Source organism: Eurosta solidaginis, chromosome 4 (assembly GCF_040869045.1).
Source record: "Eurosta solidaginis isolate ZX-2024a chromosome 4, ASM4086904v1, whole genome shotgun sequence".
Taxonomy (NCBI): domain Eukaryota; kingdom Metazoa; phylum Arthropoda; class Insecta; order Diptera; family Tephritidae; genus Eurosta; species Eurosta solidaginis.
In genome coordinates, this window is record NC_090322.1 from 25,332,316 (window position 1) to 25,348,035 (window position 15,720).

Consider the following 15,720-nt stretch of genomic DNA (forward strand, 5'->3'; position numbering starts at 1 on the left):
TATCTAAGCATTGATTAGCTCTCTGATATGAGCTGAAAGAAGCTTTATATAAAAAACGTCCTACTGCAATTATGTCTTTAATACCTATTATATTAAAATGTAAAATATTTTGATAAAAATAAAGACCATTTTTTACCGTTTCATTATTGAACCAAGAACTTTTAGAAGTATCAAAAAGTACCCAAAACTCCCATTTATGATTTTCCTTATACATAACTGTATCTGACTGCACAACTGTATTTATTTCATTATCATTCATCCCTATATTTGGCATATTAGAATCTTCAACAGTTACGGCTAGCTGTACATTCGGTACAGTACCCTCTGTTACACTTACATTTTCCACAACATCTTTATTCTAATCATCTTTAGTATTTTTGTTGTTATTATCTATACCACTATCCATGTTTTTGCCCACATTTTTATTCTCTATAATTTGATTTTGCTGAGTTTTATGTACACCTTTCGGTACAATTATACCTTGAAACGGTATTTTAATATGCTCTGTCCTAGTTTTTTTTTAATAAGTCTTTTACCACTACCATTATCTGTGTCACTGTCGATCTCACTGTCCAAATTTTTATCACTTTTTTGCCTATTTTGCCTTTTTATCCCACTACGCACCCTTCTCTGAGTCCTCCCCCCTCCCCAAACCGTCTTACGGAAGGATTAGACCCAGAAAAAAGCCCACCTAACTCATCAGACACCGAAGTGTCCTCCATTACACCAATTTAACTATAAGTATGTTAAAATCATGAAACAAAAAAAAAAATAAAAAAAAAAAACTCACCAGTTAGACAAGGCATACAAACCTTACTTTTTAACACCTACACTCACTTTTAAAACAACTAAAGTTAACTTTATAACAAAAATTAGCCGCTTCACTAGAGAAAGAAAATTTTTATATTACATTTTTTTTTCCTTTTTAATCCGTTATGTTGATGCTGATTTGCTGCTTATAAAAATTTTGCTCCGTGACTATGTGTTGTCTGCTCTGCGTCAAAATTGGAATTGAAATTGTATCTCTGTTCTGCAAATATCAGTTGAAGATGGCAAATTTTCATGTGGTTGTGCACTGAAAAAACTTTCGTGTACGGATTTAATTTTGATGCCACCCCATTGGTTGACCGGCCAGGGTATTTTTTAATACGCGCGACCGAATTCCGCAAACGCAGAAAGGTGTTATGCGCAAAATTACGTTGGATCCTACCCATGGTTTCGGAGAGACCGGGGTCTTTTTCTTAAATATCTTTTGAACGAATTAAAATTTGTATCTTCCACTTTCGGATTATGTATACTGATGTCGACACGTTGTTTGGCAACTCTCCCGAAATTTTTGGATGCGTATTAGCAGTCGACCATTGTTCTAGACTATTACCCATTTTTCTTTGCTGCCTTTGGATTATTGTTACCGAGGTAAGTTCGCATATTTTGACATCTCTTCCGACATTTTTGGAAGTGTTAATTATTACTCAAAAGAGTATCACCATCAAAGCTGCACATAGAACTTCTGCACAAATATTAAAGCTGCATTTACGTCGCTTTTAAAAAAGAGCTATAAATCAAACACAACGGCGACATGAAACTAAATTCCAGTAGTGTGGCAAGCCAATGCATGAGGCCTCCAAAATGTCAAAAGGTTTTGTTTTGATTTCGTATTCCTCAAGGACATTTATTGACAATTTCTAATTTGCTTAGTTTACAAAAAAAAAAAGAAATTTTATTTAAAATAGATCGATTTCACTTCAAGAAACAACCAAAAAAAATACTTATTGAAAATGAGCAGCAGCGCAGGAGCAGCACGTGCATTGCCTCAGTCGAAGGAGGCATTACTCAAATCATACAACACACGCTTGAAAGAAGATGTCCGAAGCATGTTGGAGAATTTCGAAGGTATATAAATATTTGGATATATATTTGTCACAACAAAAAAGCAATATTATTTGATTGTACATGTGACACTAAAACGTTTTCCACGACTACAAGTTAGCATTTGTTGTAATTGCTGTAAACCCTCAGCAAGACCCATACCATTGATCGCGCAGCATTCCTGTATAGCCCATGGCTTGCTTAACGCCTGCAAATGTAGTAATGGAACCAATTGCTCAGCACCCAGTGCTCCCGGTAAATCCTGCTTATTAGCAAATATAAGATATACGGCCGTTGCTAATTCTGGACGACACCACAGCCAATGCAGTTCATCCTTGGCGCGTGGTAAGCGCCTTACATCAGTTGCATCGATAACAAAAATAATGGCACGTATATTTTGATTGTAATGTTGCCAAAGTGTGCGTGTACGTGGTTGAGCACCACTAACATCCCATATATTTAACAACAGTTTGCCACAGCGTACATTCTCGACATTGAAGCCAACGGTAGGCAGTGTATCTTCATAGCGTTCCAGTTTGAATTGATACAGTATGGTTGTTTTGCCGGCATTGTCGAGACCTAACATTCCAACTCGTAAATCTGGTTCGGCTTTAGGAAACCAACGTTCAAATAATTGGGAAAGACGGCCGCCCATTTCATGGGCTTGTGTGAAAAAAATATTAACAAAAAATACTTATATACTTAATTATGCGCTCAGCAACTTTGCGACATTGATTATCTATATTTGGCTTACAAGTGTTTCTTTCGAAGCGCAATTGGTTGTATTGTCAGTAATTTGTCCAACTAGCAACTGGTTGATGTGCCATAGCGTATTACCAACCACCTACAGCAAAAACAACAAAAACAACCACTATTTTCATTAACTGATGTTATTACAGCCGTCACAATAAGTCAATAATGATTAGCGGAATGAAGAGTATATAAATAGGTACATATATCAGGGCAGCTTAAATATTTCTTATGTTCCTCGGATTTTCTCGGAGCTTAAAGATGACATCCCTTATATTTATGCATACCTAATATTGTATTCAACTATAATTGTAACTGATTGCAGGTATGAGAGTTCGTGGATGTATATTGGTCAGTTATTTTGAATGTGAAGCATTAGCCCGACAATTTTGAACACCTCCACTCGAGCTTTGTACGGGTACTTATTCTTCCATCCCAGTGTCTTAACTAACGACGATGTCGGGCTGGTATCGTAAGTTCTGTTTTTCTTTTTTATCTACTCTGCAAGGCTTTCATGTAGGCTGCAATTGTTTAAGGGAAGTGGTTTAATGTGGTCATATTAGTCGTTCTCGGGCTGATACCTTCATGGGGCTTTGTAACCGGAACGTACAGGATCTGTATCAGACAAAGGACTATCAACATCAATAACACTCCCCAAAACCTTCGGGGAGTGTCTTTATAGTTAATACAACAACAGCAGTGATGGTTCTTGATCTACTAACCCTGTTTTTAAGTTCGATACAACTTCTCTTCTACTCTGCCTTCTTATGCAATACAATTGTGTTATGTAATGATCGTGAATGTAGGTGCAATGTTTTATGTACTAAGGTCATTACTAATAATAAACAAAAGCAAACACTCAGCATTGGGTATTGAGATTATTTTCTCAAAACGGGCGCCCGATCCAGCAAGGCCTTAACCTCTACATCATTCATCCGGCCCTGAAATTTATGCATACAAATATGACCAATCATATAAAAATATGTCTGCGTATTTCATAATTGCAACAAGGCAAAAAAGTGCAATCAAAATAAATCGGATGTGCTGCTTCACGTATTAGTCAGTAAAATCGTCCCCATGTCTCTTCTTAACAGTAGCTACGATCAGCTCTAAAACGTTCATCACTTCTTGTACTTTTTTTCGTTTGTACATCAATTCACCTTAATATTCTGGACCATAATAAAGCCCATTGCAGCGCGTTGCGAATATCACAAGAACTCAGCCCTCTATAGTCATCACGTAGAAGGTTCAGTGCGATCATATTCAATCGTTCCCGAGATGGTCGGGCTTATATCTTAATGGTGCTTGTTAAAGGAACGTACCGGATCTATATCCGGCAAAGGACCATCAACATCGGGTTAGGGGATCAGAATATACCCGCGGTGTGTATACCTGTCGTAAGAGGCGACTAAAATACCAGATTCAAGGGGCTGTGTAGCGCAACCTTTGAGGTTGCCAGCGCAATATATAGCTTCTCCAAGCCCAATTGTCAACCTCACCTATCCGCGGCGAATCCTGTTTCACTAACAGACGAGGCCCAAGCTCCTCATGGAACTGGGGGGGAAGGGAGGGAGGGAATTCCCCCAGCGGGTTAGGGGGGGGTCAGAATATACCCGCGGTAGGTATGCCTGTCGTAAGAGGCGACTAAAATACCAGATTCAAGGGGCTGTGTAGCGCAACCCTGCAGGTTGCCAGCGCAACATATAGCTTCTCCAAACCCAATTGTCAATCTCACCTATCCGCGGCGAATCCTGTTTCACTAACAGACGAGGCTCTGGCGACCCTAAGCTCCTTATGGAACTTGGGGTTGGGGAGGGAGGGGATGGCCTGAAGGTTTAATGTGGCCACATAAATCGTTCCCGAGATGGTCGGGCCAGCACCTTAATGGTGCTGTGGTACCGGAGCGTACCGGATCTGTATCCGGCAAATGACCATCACATCGATAACACTCCCCAAAGCCTTCGGGGAGCAACCTTATCGCTACAACAACAACAACAACAACAACGGAGGGAGGGAATGGCCTGAAGGTTTAATGTGGCCACATAAATCGTTCCCGAGATGGTCGTGCTAGCACTTTAATGGTGCTATGGTACCAGAGCGTATCGGATTTGTATCCGGCAAAGGACCATCACATCGATAACACTCCCCAAAGCCTTCGTAGAGCAACCTTATCGCTACAACAACAACAACAACAACATAATACTCCCCAAACCTTCTTTATTGCTACAGTAAGAACAAGCCCTTGTTATACGGCTGGTAATGCGTGAACAGGCTCAAATTGAAAGTCGATAAAACAATGTTTATAGCTATATCCACACGAAATTTTCAGAATAGTGAAGTGCAAATTTTAAATATGAACCACGAGTTAATTGAAAAAGTCAGCACTATCAAATACTTGCGAATAAAAATAGATGATAAATTGAATCTCAATGAGCATGTTGGTTATACGATGGGAAAAATAGCGAAAGAGTAATGTTTTACACAACGAACTTGCAAATATTCAAATAAAAGGTATAATGTCATTGTTTATAGATCTATAGAAGTACCTCATTTTATTTATTGCCCGACTATATTTTTAATTTTGCGTGATAGTCAAATCTACAAGCTTTAAAAGCAGCAGAACCGAGCTATGAAGTTCATGATACACCGATCGAAAATATGCTTTCCGCTCTTAATTGGCGTAGCATTATATAACAACCTGCCTATAAAACAACATAAAGCAACATCGAAAATTTAGAAAAGTGTTTTCAATTAGAAACGAGTTTTTCTAAGTGGGGTCGCCGTACGGCAGTTATTTGCCAAACACTCCGAGTGTATTTCTGGCATGAAAAGCCTCTCAGTGAAAATTCATCTGCTTTGCAGATGCCGTTCGGGGTCGGCTTAAAACGTGTGGTCCCGTCCGTCAATTTGTAGGAAAAATTTGAAAGAAGCACGACGCCAATTTGAAGAGAAGCTCGGTCTAAAATCTCTTCCGAGGTTAATCGCGCAGTGTTTATTAATTTTTGAATGCACTACCGAATGATATTAAATCATATGATTCCAATATATGTACATATTAAAAAAAAAAAAAACTGTGGACCAATTGTAGATCACTACCAATTTAGTGCAGAAGAGGCAGCATCGATACAAATGCAGCTTTTATTATGTAGCGCTAAGACTTCAAAGCCTTCGTACGCATAAAAAAAAGTTGCCGAAGCACATACTATCTAACCTAACATACTAAAACGCATCACTGGATTATATAAGCGCATCGCCGTTCATGCATATATATGTGTGTTGCCTTCGAGCTTTATTAACATGCGTACAATGCCTTCATTTCTCTATACCGCAACTAGCACCAACACTGGGTTGGTATGTTGTTGTTGTAGCGATAAGGTTGCTCCCCGAAGGCTTTGGGGAGTGTTATCGATGTGATGGTCCCTTGCCGGATACAGATCCGGTACGCTCCGGTACCACAGCACCATTAAGGTGCTAGCCCAACCATCTCGGGAACGATTTATGTGGCCACATTAAACCTTCAGGCCATCCCCTCCCTCCCCACCCTCAAGTTCCATGGGGAGCTTGGGGTCGCCAGAGCCTCGTCCGTTAGTGAAACAGGATTCGCCGCGGATAGGTGAGGTTGGCAATTGGGTTTGGAGAAGCTATATATTGCGCTGGCAACCTGAAGGGTTGCGCTACACAGCCCCTTGAATCTGGTATTTTAGTCCTCTTACGACAGGCATACCTACCGCGGGTATATTCTGACCCCCTAACCCGCTGGGGTACTGGGTTGGCATGATCTGGAAGTCTGCCTTTGTTAGTGCTATACGGCAGTATTTAGATCTAAATAGGCTAGTTTGCATATTCCCTGTTTAGAACTTCCATTTTACTGAATAGAAGTGCCTATTAAATGGATGAAATACTGCTTCAACAGCAAAAAAAAATTGTTTGGTCAGAATGATATGAAAACCAAAAAATTTCAACTTGTTTTTTAGTTTTATAAAATCGAACCCCGAATGTCGTTTTAAATTACTGCTTTATGCCAGTACTTTCTAGTTGGGAGCTCGTTGTTACAATTATCTGAGTAAACATACCTGCAATATTGATGTATTCATGATTTATTATTGTCTTCAATTGCTTCGCCCTTTTCTTGAAATTCTGTTTATCGTGCAAATAACTTTTTCCCGCACAATCGAACGATTTGTACACACGCGTCATGTTGTTTTTTTTTTTTTTTTTGTAACTATCAGTAGCATCACCACACCATAATTTTCTTTCTGAATTACACCAATGGAACAAAATTTTCAGCCCACAAAAGCGACCATCATAACAACGACGTTTTATATTTCACTAATTAACTTAATTAATATTATTTGCAGGCGAATTATACCTATTTTTCACTTTTTTAAATTTGCCTTTGAACTTTATCTTTAACACTTCACTTCAACGTATTTAAAACTAGTTCCGGCATTAATGCGGCAGTTACCCACGAACGTACGTAGAAAAAACGTGTCAGCTGACACGACCTATCTTATGAGTGTGCAATGTAAACGAAAACTCACCGACGTGCAACGCCCGTACATACGTAGCCCGGAACGTAGAAATCAAAACAATTTTGATTTTTTCCGTATGAACGTGTCAGCTGATCGCTCTCTCACTAGACAGAGTTGCCTAGTAAACTTTTGTGCGCTAATTTTTGACCGGTTGCAGTTTTATGCAAAAACACCTAATTAAAGTTTGAAAAATTGTGAAAATAATTCGAAATAATTATGTAAAAGTGCTGATTATAAATATGTAATCTATTTATACTTATTTAATATGTATTCCGGCCTTTTACAATATCAAAAATTAAATTGGAAAAAGTTGATGTTTCCATAAGCATACATGCAAAATGGTCAATGGCAACAGTGCTTATCTGTAAACAATACACACACAAATATGTTATGTACATGTACACAGACGCACACATTGATTTCTACGGGCTTGAGAGTTCGGTCAAACGTGCTTCGTACGACAAACGTCCGTACGTACGGCACACGTCGGTGGGTAACTGCCGCATTAGTGCTGTTAAGTACCGTTAACTACTTTTATTAATCGATACATTTAAGAAAGTTAAAAGAAGCGAACTATCGATAAGAAAGATACCACCTTCATCAATGCTGCTGTAAGCGAATTATGAGTTTTACAATTTTATGAGAAATCTTTGTTACCTATTCTATACTGCTACGTCACTTATTAAAAAAAATTACAATTGTGTAAAGTGGCTAAGTGCGGGTGCGAGGCGAATCTTGTTACAAATATTAATGTATCACGCACATGCTTAGCAGGCGAAGCTCTGGCGACCCCGACCTCACGGAAGGAGAATTAGATTGACCTAAAAGGTCTAACGCTAGTTTCTGGTACGTACCACATCAATGTCCTGTAAAGGACCATCAACATAGATAGTACTCCCGAAATCTTTCGGGAAGTATCTTCGTCTCTACAATAAGAAGTCCGTTGATTTCAGTGCTCAACAAATTCCGGGGAAGGATTGACATCAGTACAATTCTAAACAATCTGTCAGGCACAATAATCGATTTCTCCTAAAAATCGATAATAAACATATCAGTTAAACCTAGCCATATCAGAAAAAAAAAAAAAAATTGAAACGGAAGTAGTACAGTAACACTAACGGAAATTGAGCAAAATTGTATACAGCACGGCTTAAAATTTAAAGTTTAATTTATTTCATTTTACAGGAAACATGCACACATCGCTCACGCGCATATTACATCATCCTTCTGCTGTACTCTACCTAATATCAAATGCACATTGCTTCTTATGTATGCACAAAGGCATCAAATCAGTTGTCCCTTTTTACGCTTGCCAAAAAAATGTTTAGTTTCTTTTTGGTATGGTGAAAATATTGTTCAGGACATTCATACATCTTTGGATGTTCTGCGCTAAATCCCAGCATTTGTCGATCATGCTTCCAGCTCACACAGCTGTTGTTGTTGTATTAATGATAAAGACACTCCCCGAATGTTTTGGGGTGTGTTATCGATGTTGATGGTCCTTTGCTGGATACAGATCCGGTACGTTCCGTTAACAAAGCACTATAAAGGTGCTAGCCCGACCATCTCGGGAACGACTAATATGACCACATTAAACCTTCTAGGCCATACCGCCCGTTGTAGTAGAAACGATTGTCAAAGCAAAACTATTGATCGAAACGTTGCTGATCTTGTCAAGGCTATCTCGGCATTTGAAATAAAATCAGCACTAGTCCTTGAGTGCGTGGAAAAGCTGAATCAACTAGGAGCACACAACGAACTACTGTTGGCTTGTGTTCCTGGCCACAGGGGAGTTGAGGGTAATGAGCAGGCGGACATCCTGGCCAGAGAGGCAGCAACGATACGACCTATTGGTCCTGAGCCATTCCTGGCAGTAGGCCCGCAGTAAATTAGGGGGCATCTATTAGTAGAAGAAAGGTAAAAGAGGGAAGAACAATGGCGTAATATGCCAGGCCTGAGACAATCTAAGCTTCTGTTAGGGGGTTACTGCATAATTTGATGCAGGGCATAAATAGGCCTCTCGAAAGATAAGCTAAGAATCCTTACAGCTATTCTTACAGGACACTGTAGACTGAACAGCCACATGCAAAAGCTGAGTATAATATCGAACAACACATGCCGATTTTGTGATCGATCAGCGGAGACGGCGGACCATATCCTCCTGGAATGTGATGCAATCTCAAGACGTAGGGCTAAGTTTATGGGCTCACCATGGCCAGATCATTCTCACATAAAATCCCTCAAGCCAGGTGAACTGCTAGGGTTCATCAGATATGTCGGCTTGGATGAGATGTTGTGAAGCAGCTGAGGGCGTAATAGACCAATGGTCACAGTGCGATCCTCAATTAATTATCTATCTATCTATCTATGACAGATATGTATATTAATCTGCAACTCGATTCATGATCGGTTTCGAATTGTTTATTCTATATGCATATAGTGTTTGTGATTATGTTACTTATTAGTATCTGGAAAAATAATATTTTTTACTTTATTTTACGATAACAATGTTTTTCTGAATACATTTTAGAAATTATTAAATTAGCGCGCGGTGAAGGCGATTCACAAATCTCGAAAACAACACAATGCGAGCAAGACACTTATGAAATGCAAGTGCGTGCAGCAAATATAGGTAACTGTAATTTGTTTCAGTTTGTTAGCTCAACAATCAATTTTTCTCTCTTCCAGTGCGCGCTGGCGAATCACTAATGAAGCTTGTATCAGATATTAAACAATATCTCATACTAAACGATTTCCACTCAGTCAATGAAGCAATTACAAATAACTCACAACTATTTCGTTCAAAACAAATGGAATGTGATAAGAAATTAATGAAATTACGTGATGAAATGGCAATGGATTTGTATGATCTCGAAGAAGAATACTATACTAGCATATTTAAATGAAAATAAATAACAATTAAAACAACAGCTGCAAAAAAACTAAATATTAAAAATTCACAGTTGTCGGTCAGTCTGAACTCTGCGAATCTTCGTCGTCCACATATTCGAAGTTCGTTTTGTGTATGCAATATGGTGCTGGCGTATCTTTGTTGGGACTGATTTTTTCTTTTGGTAATGGTTTGCCGGAGCTTGGTCTGGTTTTGCTGCAAATAATAAATAGATTAATTCAGCAGTTATTTTTTTTTTTTATAAAGCCGCCTAATATTCAATACCTTCCATCAGAAGTTTCAACGAAAATAAGTTTTTGTTGGTAAATTGATCTCTGACTCACATTTCACATTGATATTATTGCTCGCTTTAAAACCTGACTCAAATGATTAATACCATTTCAAAATTTCGCTATCAGCAATGAAATTATTTTACAAAAGCGAAATCCTCCATAAATCTTTCTATATAGTTATATTTATATATAGCGTGTTATAGCTACAAATATTCATATAATGTTGGGTTGTATGGTATGGAAGCGGTCGAGATAGGTAGACATAAACTTGCCTACATAAAAATTATCTATGTATGTCGAAAATGATTTTTATTGGGCAATACCCGTTAACTTTTCTGATGATATTTGCTTTGAGAACCAACAAACACGCCTTCGATAATAACTATAGCACTTTACCCACTATTACGAGGCGGTATTTTTTCTCTAAAAAATTGTGATTTTGCTGATAGAGCGTATTGAATATAAGCTGAAGATATTTCAGTTGCAACTTACCTCTTTTTAGGCAAACGCACTTTACCCGGTATGCTACAAAATGGGCGCAAATACTCAGGCAAACTGGGCGGCATCATATTATTACGATAAGTTATGCCATATATATGACTTGGGCATACCACCGAGGCGAGTACTTTTAAATTAAATGAGCTTGGCAGCGTTGAATAGTGTAATTCAAAATAATTATTTGTTTTATCTTTAATGCTTGTTTCATTGGTTAACTTCATTGTGATTAGAACATGTGAATCGTGACAACGAGAATTAAGTGCTAACCGATTTTTATATTCCTCCGTATTTGGTTCCTGTTCGATAAATATGCGCGCTTTCTCAACATCCATTTGGAAATGTTCCAAGCACAAAAAGTGTCCATGGAAGCTAAGAAGTTTATCATTTAAATGCACCAAACCACGCAATCGATTACCCAATTCGGCGACTAGTTCTTCATGGGCAAACAACTCCACAATCAGTTGTATTTTTATAAGTTTTTGGTTTTTACTAAATTGAAAATGGAAGAATTAAATTTTCATTTACTCAAAACGTTTAACACAGCCAGGCGGTTATGAATAAGATAATTCTCAGACATTCATGTAAAATAATTCAACATCTGCAACTTCTAGTCAAGAGACAATTTTAATAAATAAAGGTCATAACTATAAATAATTTTTAAATAAGTTTAAAAAACGATTTTCTGTTATCCCTGCTAAATTTTTGAAGATAAACTGGCTTCGACATTGTGCCCTCATCCGGTTACATTTTTCTGGTTGAAGCTTGTTGTTGTTATTGGAGCGTAGGTGACCAGTTTTAGATTCGATTCCGTTCAATGGCACCGTATTTTTTTTAACGGGAAGCAAAAGTTAATTGGCGGCCACCGTGGTGTGATGGTAGCGTGCTCCGCCTGCCACACCATATGCCCTGGGTTCGTACCCCGGGCAAAGCAACATCAAAATTTTAGAAATAAGTTTTTTCAATAAGAAGAAAATTTTTCTAAGCGGGGTCGCTGTCGGCAGTGTTTGGCAAGCGCTCCGGGTGTATTTCTACCATGAAAAGCTCTCAGTGAAAAGTCATCTGCCTTGCAGATGCCGTTCGGAGTCGGCATAAAAAATGTAGGTCCCGTCCGACCAATTTGTAGGGAAAATCAAGAGCACGACGCAAATTGGAAGAGAAGCTCGGCCATAGATCTCTTCGGAGGTTATCGCGCCTTACATTTTATTTTTTTAAAAGTTAATTACGAAGTGAAATTATACTACATGACCTTACCCGTAATAGTCTGAGTTGAAACTACAAAACTCCCCAACTGATTTCCAACTAATCTTGATAACCATGATGCATTTCATTATGTACATAATATATTTTTTTTTTTTTTTTTTTTTTTTTTTTGAGTTTGAAATTGATGGCAAGGAGCAGTGCTCCAACACAGCCAGGTTCCCGTGGCATTATAGAAGCCTTCTCCAGCGAACCGCTAAATTTTAAGCTGGGTTATTAGGATTCGGTACGGATTCTTCACGTAAGTTTGAGCCGAATGTAAAAACTGTTTCTATCAATAATTTTTCCTTAAAAACTTACTGTAATAAGCGATCGATTTCGTCAATAATATCATTTAATTCATTCGGATTGCATGGACTCTTAGAACGGCGCAAGTCCATATAAAGCTTCTCAACGCCCATGGCTACGCAAGCAACAAAAGTGTCATTTAAAATGATTTCGCGCATGAAGACGCATGCGCCCGCATAGAAATGTGTGATTTTTCCATCTATTTTTTTTTTGAGAAAACAAGGCTAATATTATTTAATTAAAAAGCTAAAATAACGTTAGGAAACCTTTTTGCAACAACACCATAATATTGCGAGCTGCTGAAGCTTCTTCAAAGATATAAACTTTGATGCGCTTTTCATCGTTAAGGCGTAGTGCGTGTGGATTTTTTGTGGGGTCCAAGTAGACGAAATTTGCATCGGTTAGTAGCTATTCAAATAGAAAAAATTGTTAAGGCAAATGAAAATTTTGTTAATATAGACCCACTTGTTCTTTATTGCAGTTGAAAAGCAACTTGAGTCGCCAGGCGATTGCTTTGGTTGTATAGATTTTTGGTATTTTCTTTGGGAGCTGTAGGCTATCCAAGCATTGCAAGTGTGTAATAAAAACTTTTTGTGTAGGCTGCACTGGTGAAACTGCATTAACTAAACCATAAGCAAAGAATTTTATAAAGTTCTTACATTATACAACTTTGGCATATCGTCGAATAGAAACTCTTCTCCATAATCAAGGAATTTCATGTTTCAAGCACTCGATATGTTCCAAATTTCTCTTTTTATTGATTTAGCTTTATTTGAAGCTCCCCTCAAGCACAACTAGTGATGGCTCGATATTTCGCTATTGGTGATTGCATCGCCGCTATTGACAAATCGCTAATAGCTATAGCTATTGCAATCCAAATATATCAGTGATTGGCTATTTTCCTTCATTCGATTCTTTTGAATGACAATCACCTCTGGCAGAATATCGCCAATAGCGATTATAGCGATTGGCGATTTTCCTTCAGCATGGAATTCTAATACTAATAGCAGCGATGCAATCATCGATAGGGAGATATCGTTCATCATTGCTCATCTGTGTGCTTTACTTTCCGAAACAGCGAACGGAACAAAGCAAACTTGTGCAACAACTAGAACGACGACATTGTGAAGTCGGCTAGAAAAGCAGCCACGTGGTTTGGGTAATTTTTACAGACAAGCGAAAGATCGAACTCAAAAATAATCAACGCAAAGATCAAAGAGACCGCAAGGCACAACTCATTCAAAAGCAATTATCGAAGTGCAGAGGTATATAGAAGAAACTGTAATTGCACGAAAAGTTGATCATTTTTTATGGTGGCAGAAAAACAATTACAAGTATCCCAATCTATCTCCTATAGCTCGCGAAAAGTTGGGGTGTTTAGGAACATCGGTTCCCTGTGAAAGACTTTTTTCTCAAGCCGGCCTTATTTTAAGCGAGAGAAGAATGCGCTTAGATGATGAAAAGGCTAAAATCCTTATCTTTTTAAACGCCAATCATAAAATATAAAATTCGTTATATTTTGATTTTATATTTAAGTATTTATAATAAAATAATTAATATTTGTCAAAATATTAAACAAGCAATATAAGTTTAAACTTTAATTTCATGAAATGTATAAAAGAAATGGAATGACTGAATTTTTTTGTTTTTAATTACACTATGTGACGCCAAATAGACATGGGTCTTTAGACTTGGCCTAAGATTTATTGCCTGTGTTATTCATAAGTTCATACTTCTAGGCAGTAGCCGTTAACAGTTTTATAAAATTTGTGTTTTTGATAGTAAAATAAAAGAATTATAGAAACATATATCACTCGTCTTATTGTAAACAGATTAACTCAAAATTTAAGGTTTTTGGGAGAATGCAATTCAAGATTTGTCATATGGTTTGTATATGGTTGAATTCTCCGGCTAATTTCTAGGGCACTGCAGTGGGTGGCTAATTTTCTGCTAAAGAATATTTTTATAATAGTTTGAAGAATTTGCTATATTTTTCCTCTGTATTTTTAATTAAAAATTGATTCACTTTACTGTACAAATTTATGCAGCCAAATACAACTTTCAGAATAAATTCATACGGAGTATTTCTGAATACATCGGTGTAGTATAATATAGTAAATAAATCATGTTTTTATGGTGTTACATATACAGATTTATTTCGGGTTGATTCATCTTACATTTAAAAATCAAAGCATTTTCAATTAACAAAATTATAAAACAAAGATGCATATACATTTATTTCAGCTAGTTTCATCTCATTGAGTGTAATACGAGTCTGAACATATTGTCGTCAGCCAGTTAATAATATACATCATAACATCTCAGAAAATTAGAATTTCACATTACATTAGTTTACAATTAAAGGTACATACTTTTTTCTTTTTATTCCAATTTTGGTTCATATATTCTAATAAAATTTAATTCAGTATAAATTAATGTATAACATTCAATCTACTCTGGTAAAAAGAGTTACACATTAATTTTTTTTATACAAGTATACAAATAATTGCAGATTCGCTTAATAAAGATAAATTAAAGCGATCGCCATAGCTGTAAAAAATAGCCATAGCTGTAAAAAATAGCCATACCTATATTCACTGATAGCTCAAAATCGCTCTTCTGTATGGAATCGCTTGTTGAAATAAATCGATCGCTATAGCTATAAAAAATAGCCGATATTCAAAAATAGCCATATCTATTTTCGCTGATAGCTCAAAATCGCCATATCGTCCATCACTAAGCACAACGTATAATGCGGCAGTTACCCACAGACGTGTGCCGTACGTAAGGACGTTTGTCTTACGAAGCACGTTTGACCGAACTCTCAAGCCCGTAGGAATCAATGTGTACGTCTGTGTACATGTACATAACATATTTGTGTGTGTATTGTTTACAGAGAAGCACTGTTGCCATTGACCATTTTGCATGTATGCTTATGGAAACATCAACTTTTTCCAATTTAATTTTTGACATTGTAAAAGGCCGGAATACATTTTAAATAAGTATAAATAGATTAAATATTTATAATCAGCACTTTTACATAATTATTTCGAATTATTTTCACAACTATTCAAACTTTAATTAGGTGTTTTTGCGTAAAAGTGCAAACGGTCAAAAATTAGCGCACAAAAGTTTACTAGGTAACTCTGTCTAGTGAGAGAGCGATTAGCTGACACGTTCTTACGGAAAAAATCAAAATTGTTTTGATTTCTACGTTCCGGGCTACGTACGTACGGGCGTTGCACGTCGGTGAGTTTTCGTTTACATTGCACACTCATAAGATAGGTCGTGTCAGCTGACACGTTTTTGGTACGTACGTTCGTGAGTAACTGCTGCATAACTG

The 15,720-nt window shown here is 37.3% G+C and overlaps 4 protein-coding genes and 1 long non-coding RNA gene across 8 annotated transcripts in view; 2 read left to right on the forward strand and 3 right to left on the reverse strand.

Moving 5' to 3' along the window:
• Positions 1–6,988, reverse strand: part of Mybbp1A (MYB binding protein 1a) — a 168,411-nt gene extending 161,423 nt beyond the window's left edge. The window contains exon 1 of the mRNA XM_067780762.1: positions 6,693–6,988. Coding sequence (XP_067636863.1) covers positions 6,693–6,816 — 124 coding nt within the window. The 5' untranslated portion in view covers positions 6,817–6,988. The remainder of the gene's footprint in view (positions 1–6,692) is intronic.
• Positions 1,642–11,491, forward strand: MED22 (Mediator complex subunit 22). Of its 2 annotated transcripts, XR_010952355.1 has the most exons (4): positions 1,642–1,893; positions 9,682–9,783; positions 9,840–10,225; positions 10,837–11,491. XR_010952355.1 is itself a non-coding variant. In XM_067780771.1 (3 exons), the coding sequence occupies exons 1-3, from the start codon at positions 1,779–1,781 to the stop codon at positions 10,055–10,057; spliced, it is 435 nt and encodes a 144-aa protein (XP_067636872.1). In that variant the 5' UTR covers positions 1,642–1,778; the 3' UTR covers positions 10,058–10,308. The 2 variants fall into 2 exon arrangements, 1 of the variants encoding a protein (XP_067636872.1); XM_067780771.1 differs by lacking the exon at positions 10,837–11,491 and having other exon boundaries at positions 9,840–10,308.
• LOC137249374 (uncharacterized) lies at positions 1,839–2,953 on the reverse strand. The gene is made up of 2 exons (XM_067780770.1): positions 2,624–2,953; positions 1,839–2,532 (listed from the first exon to the last, which is right to left on the reverse strand). Exon 2 carries the CDS (start codon positions 2,522–2,524, stop codon positions 1,940–1,942), a length of 585 nt encoding a protein of 194 aa, XP_067636871.1. The 5' UTR covers positions 2,525–2,532; positions 2,624–2,953; the 3' UTR covers positions 1,839–1,939.
• Positions 9,623–13,257, reverse strand: LOC137249372 (uncharacterized). 2 transcript variants are annotated; one of them, XM_067780765.1, is made up of 6 exons: positions 13,037–13,239; positions 12,843–12,977; positions 12,644–12,785; positions 12,390–12,576; positions 10,827–11,321; positions 9,623–10,257 (listed from the first exon to the last, which is right to left on the reverse strand). In XM_067780765.1, the coding sequence occupies exons 1-6, from the start codon at positions 13,094–13,096 to the stop codon at positions 10,122–10,124; spliced, it is 1,155 nt and encodes a 384-aa protein (XP_067636866.1). In that variant the 5' UTR covers positions 13,097–13,239; the 3' UTR covers positions 9,623–10,121. The 2 variants fall into 2 exon arrangements, with proteins under 2 accessions (XP_067636866.1, XP_067636867.1); XM_067780766.1 differs by lacking the exon at positions 12,843–12,977 and having other exon boundaries at positions 13,037–13,257.
• On the forward strand, positions 12,732–14,014 carry LOC137249376 (uncharacterized). 2 transcript variants are annotated; one of them, XR_010952356.1, is made up of 2 exons: positions 12,732–13,658; positions 13,735–14,014. It is a non-coding gene; the product is annotated as an uncharacterized lncRNA (long non-coding RNA). The 2 variants fall into 2 exon arrangements; XR_010952357.1 differs by having other exon boundaries at positions 12,732–13,642.
• The last annotated feature ends 1,706 nt before the right edge of the window (positions 14,015–15,720 follow it).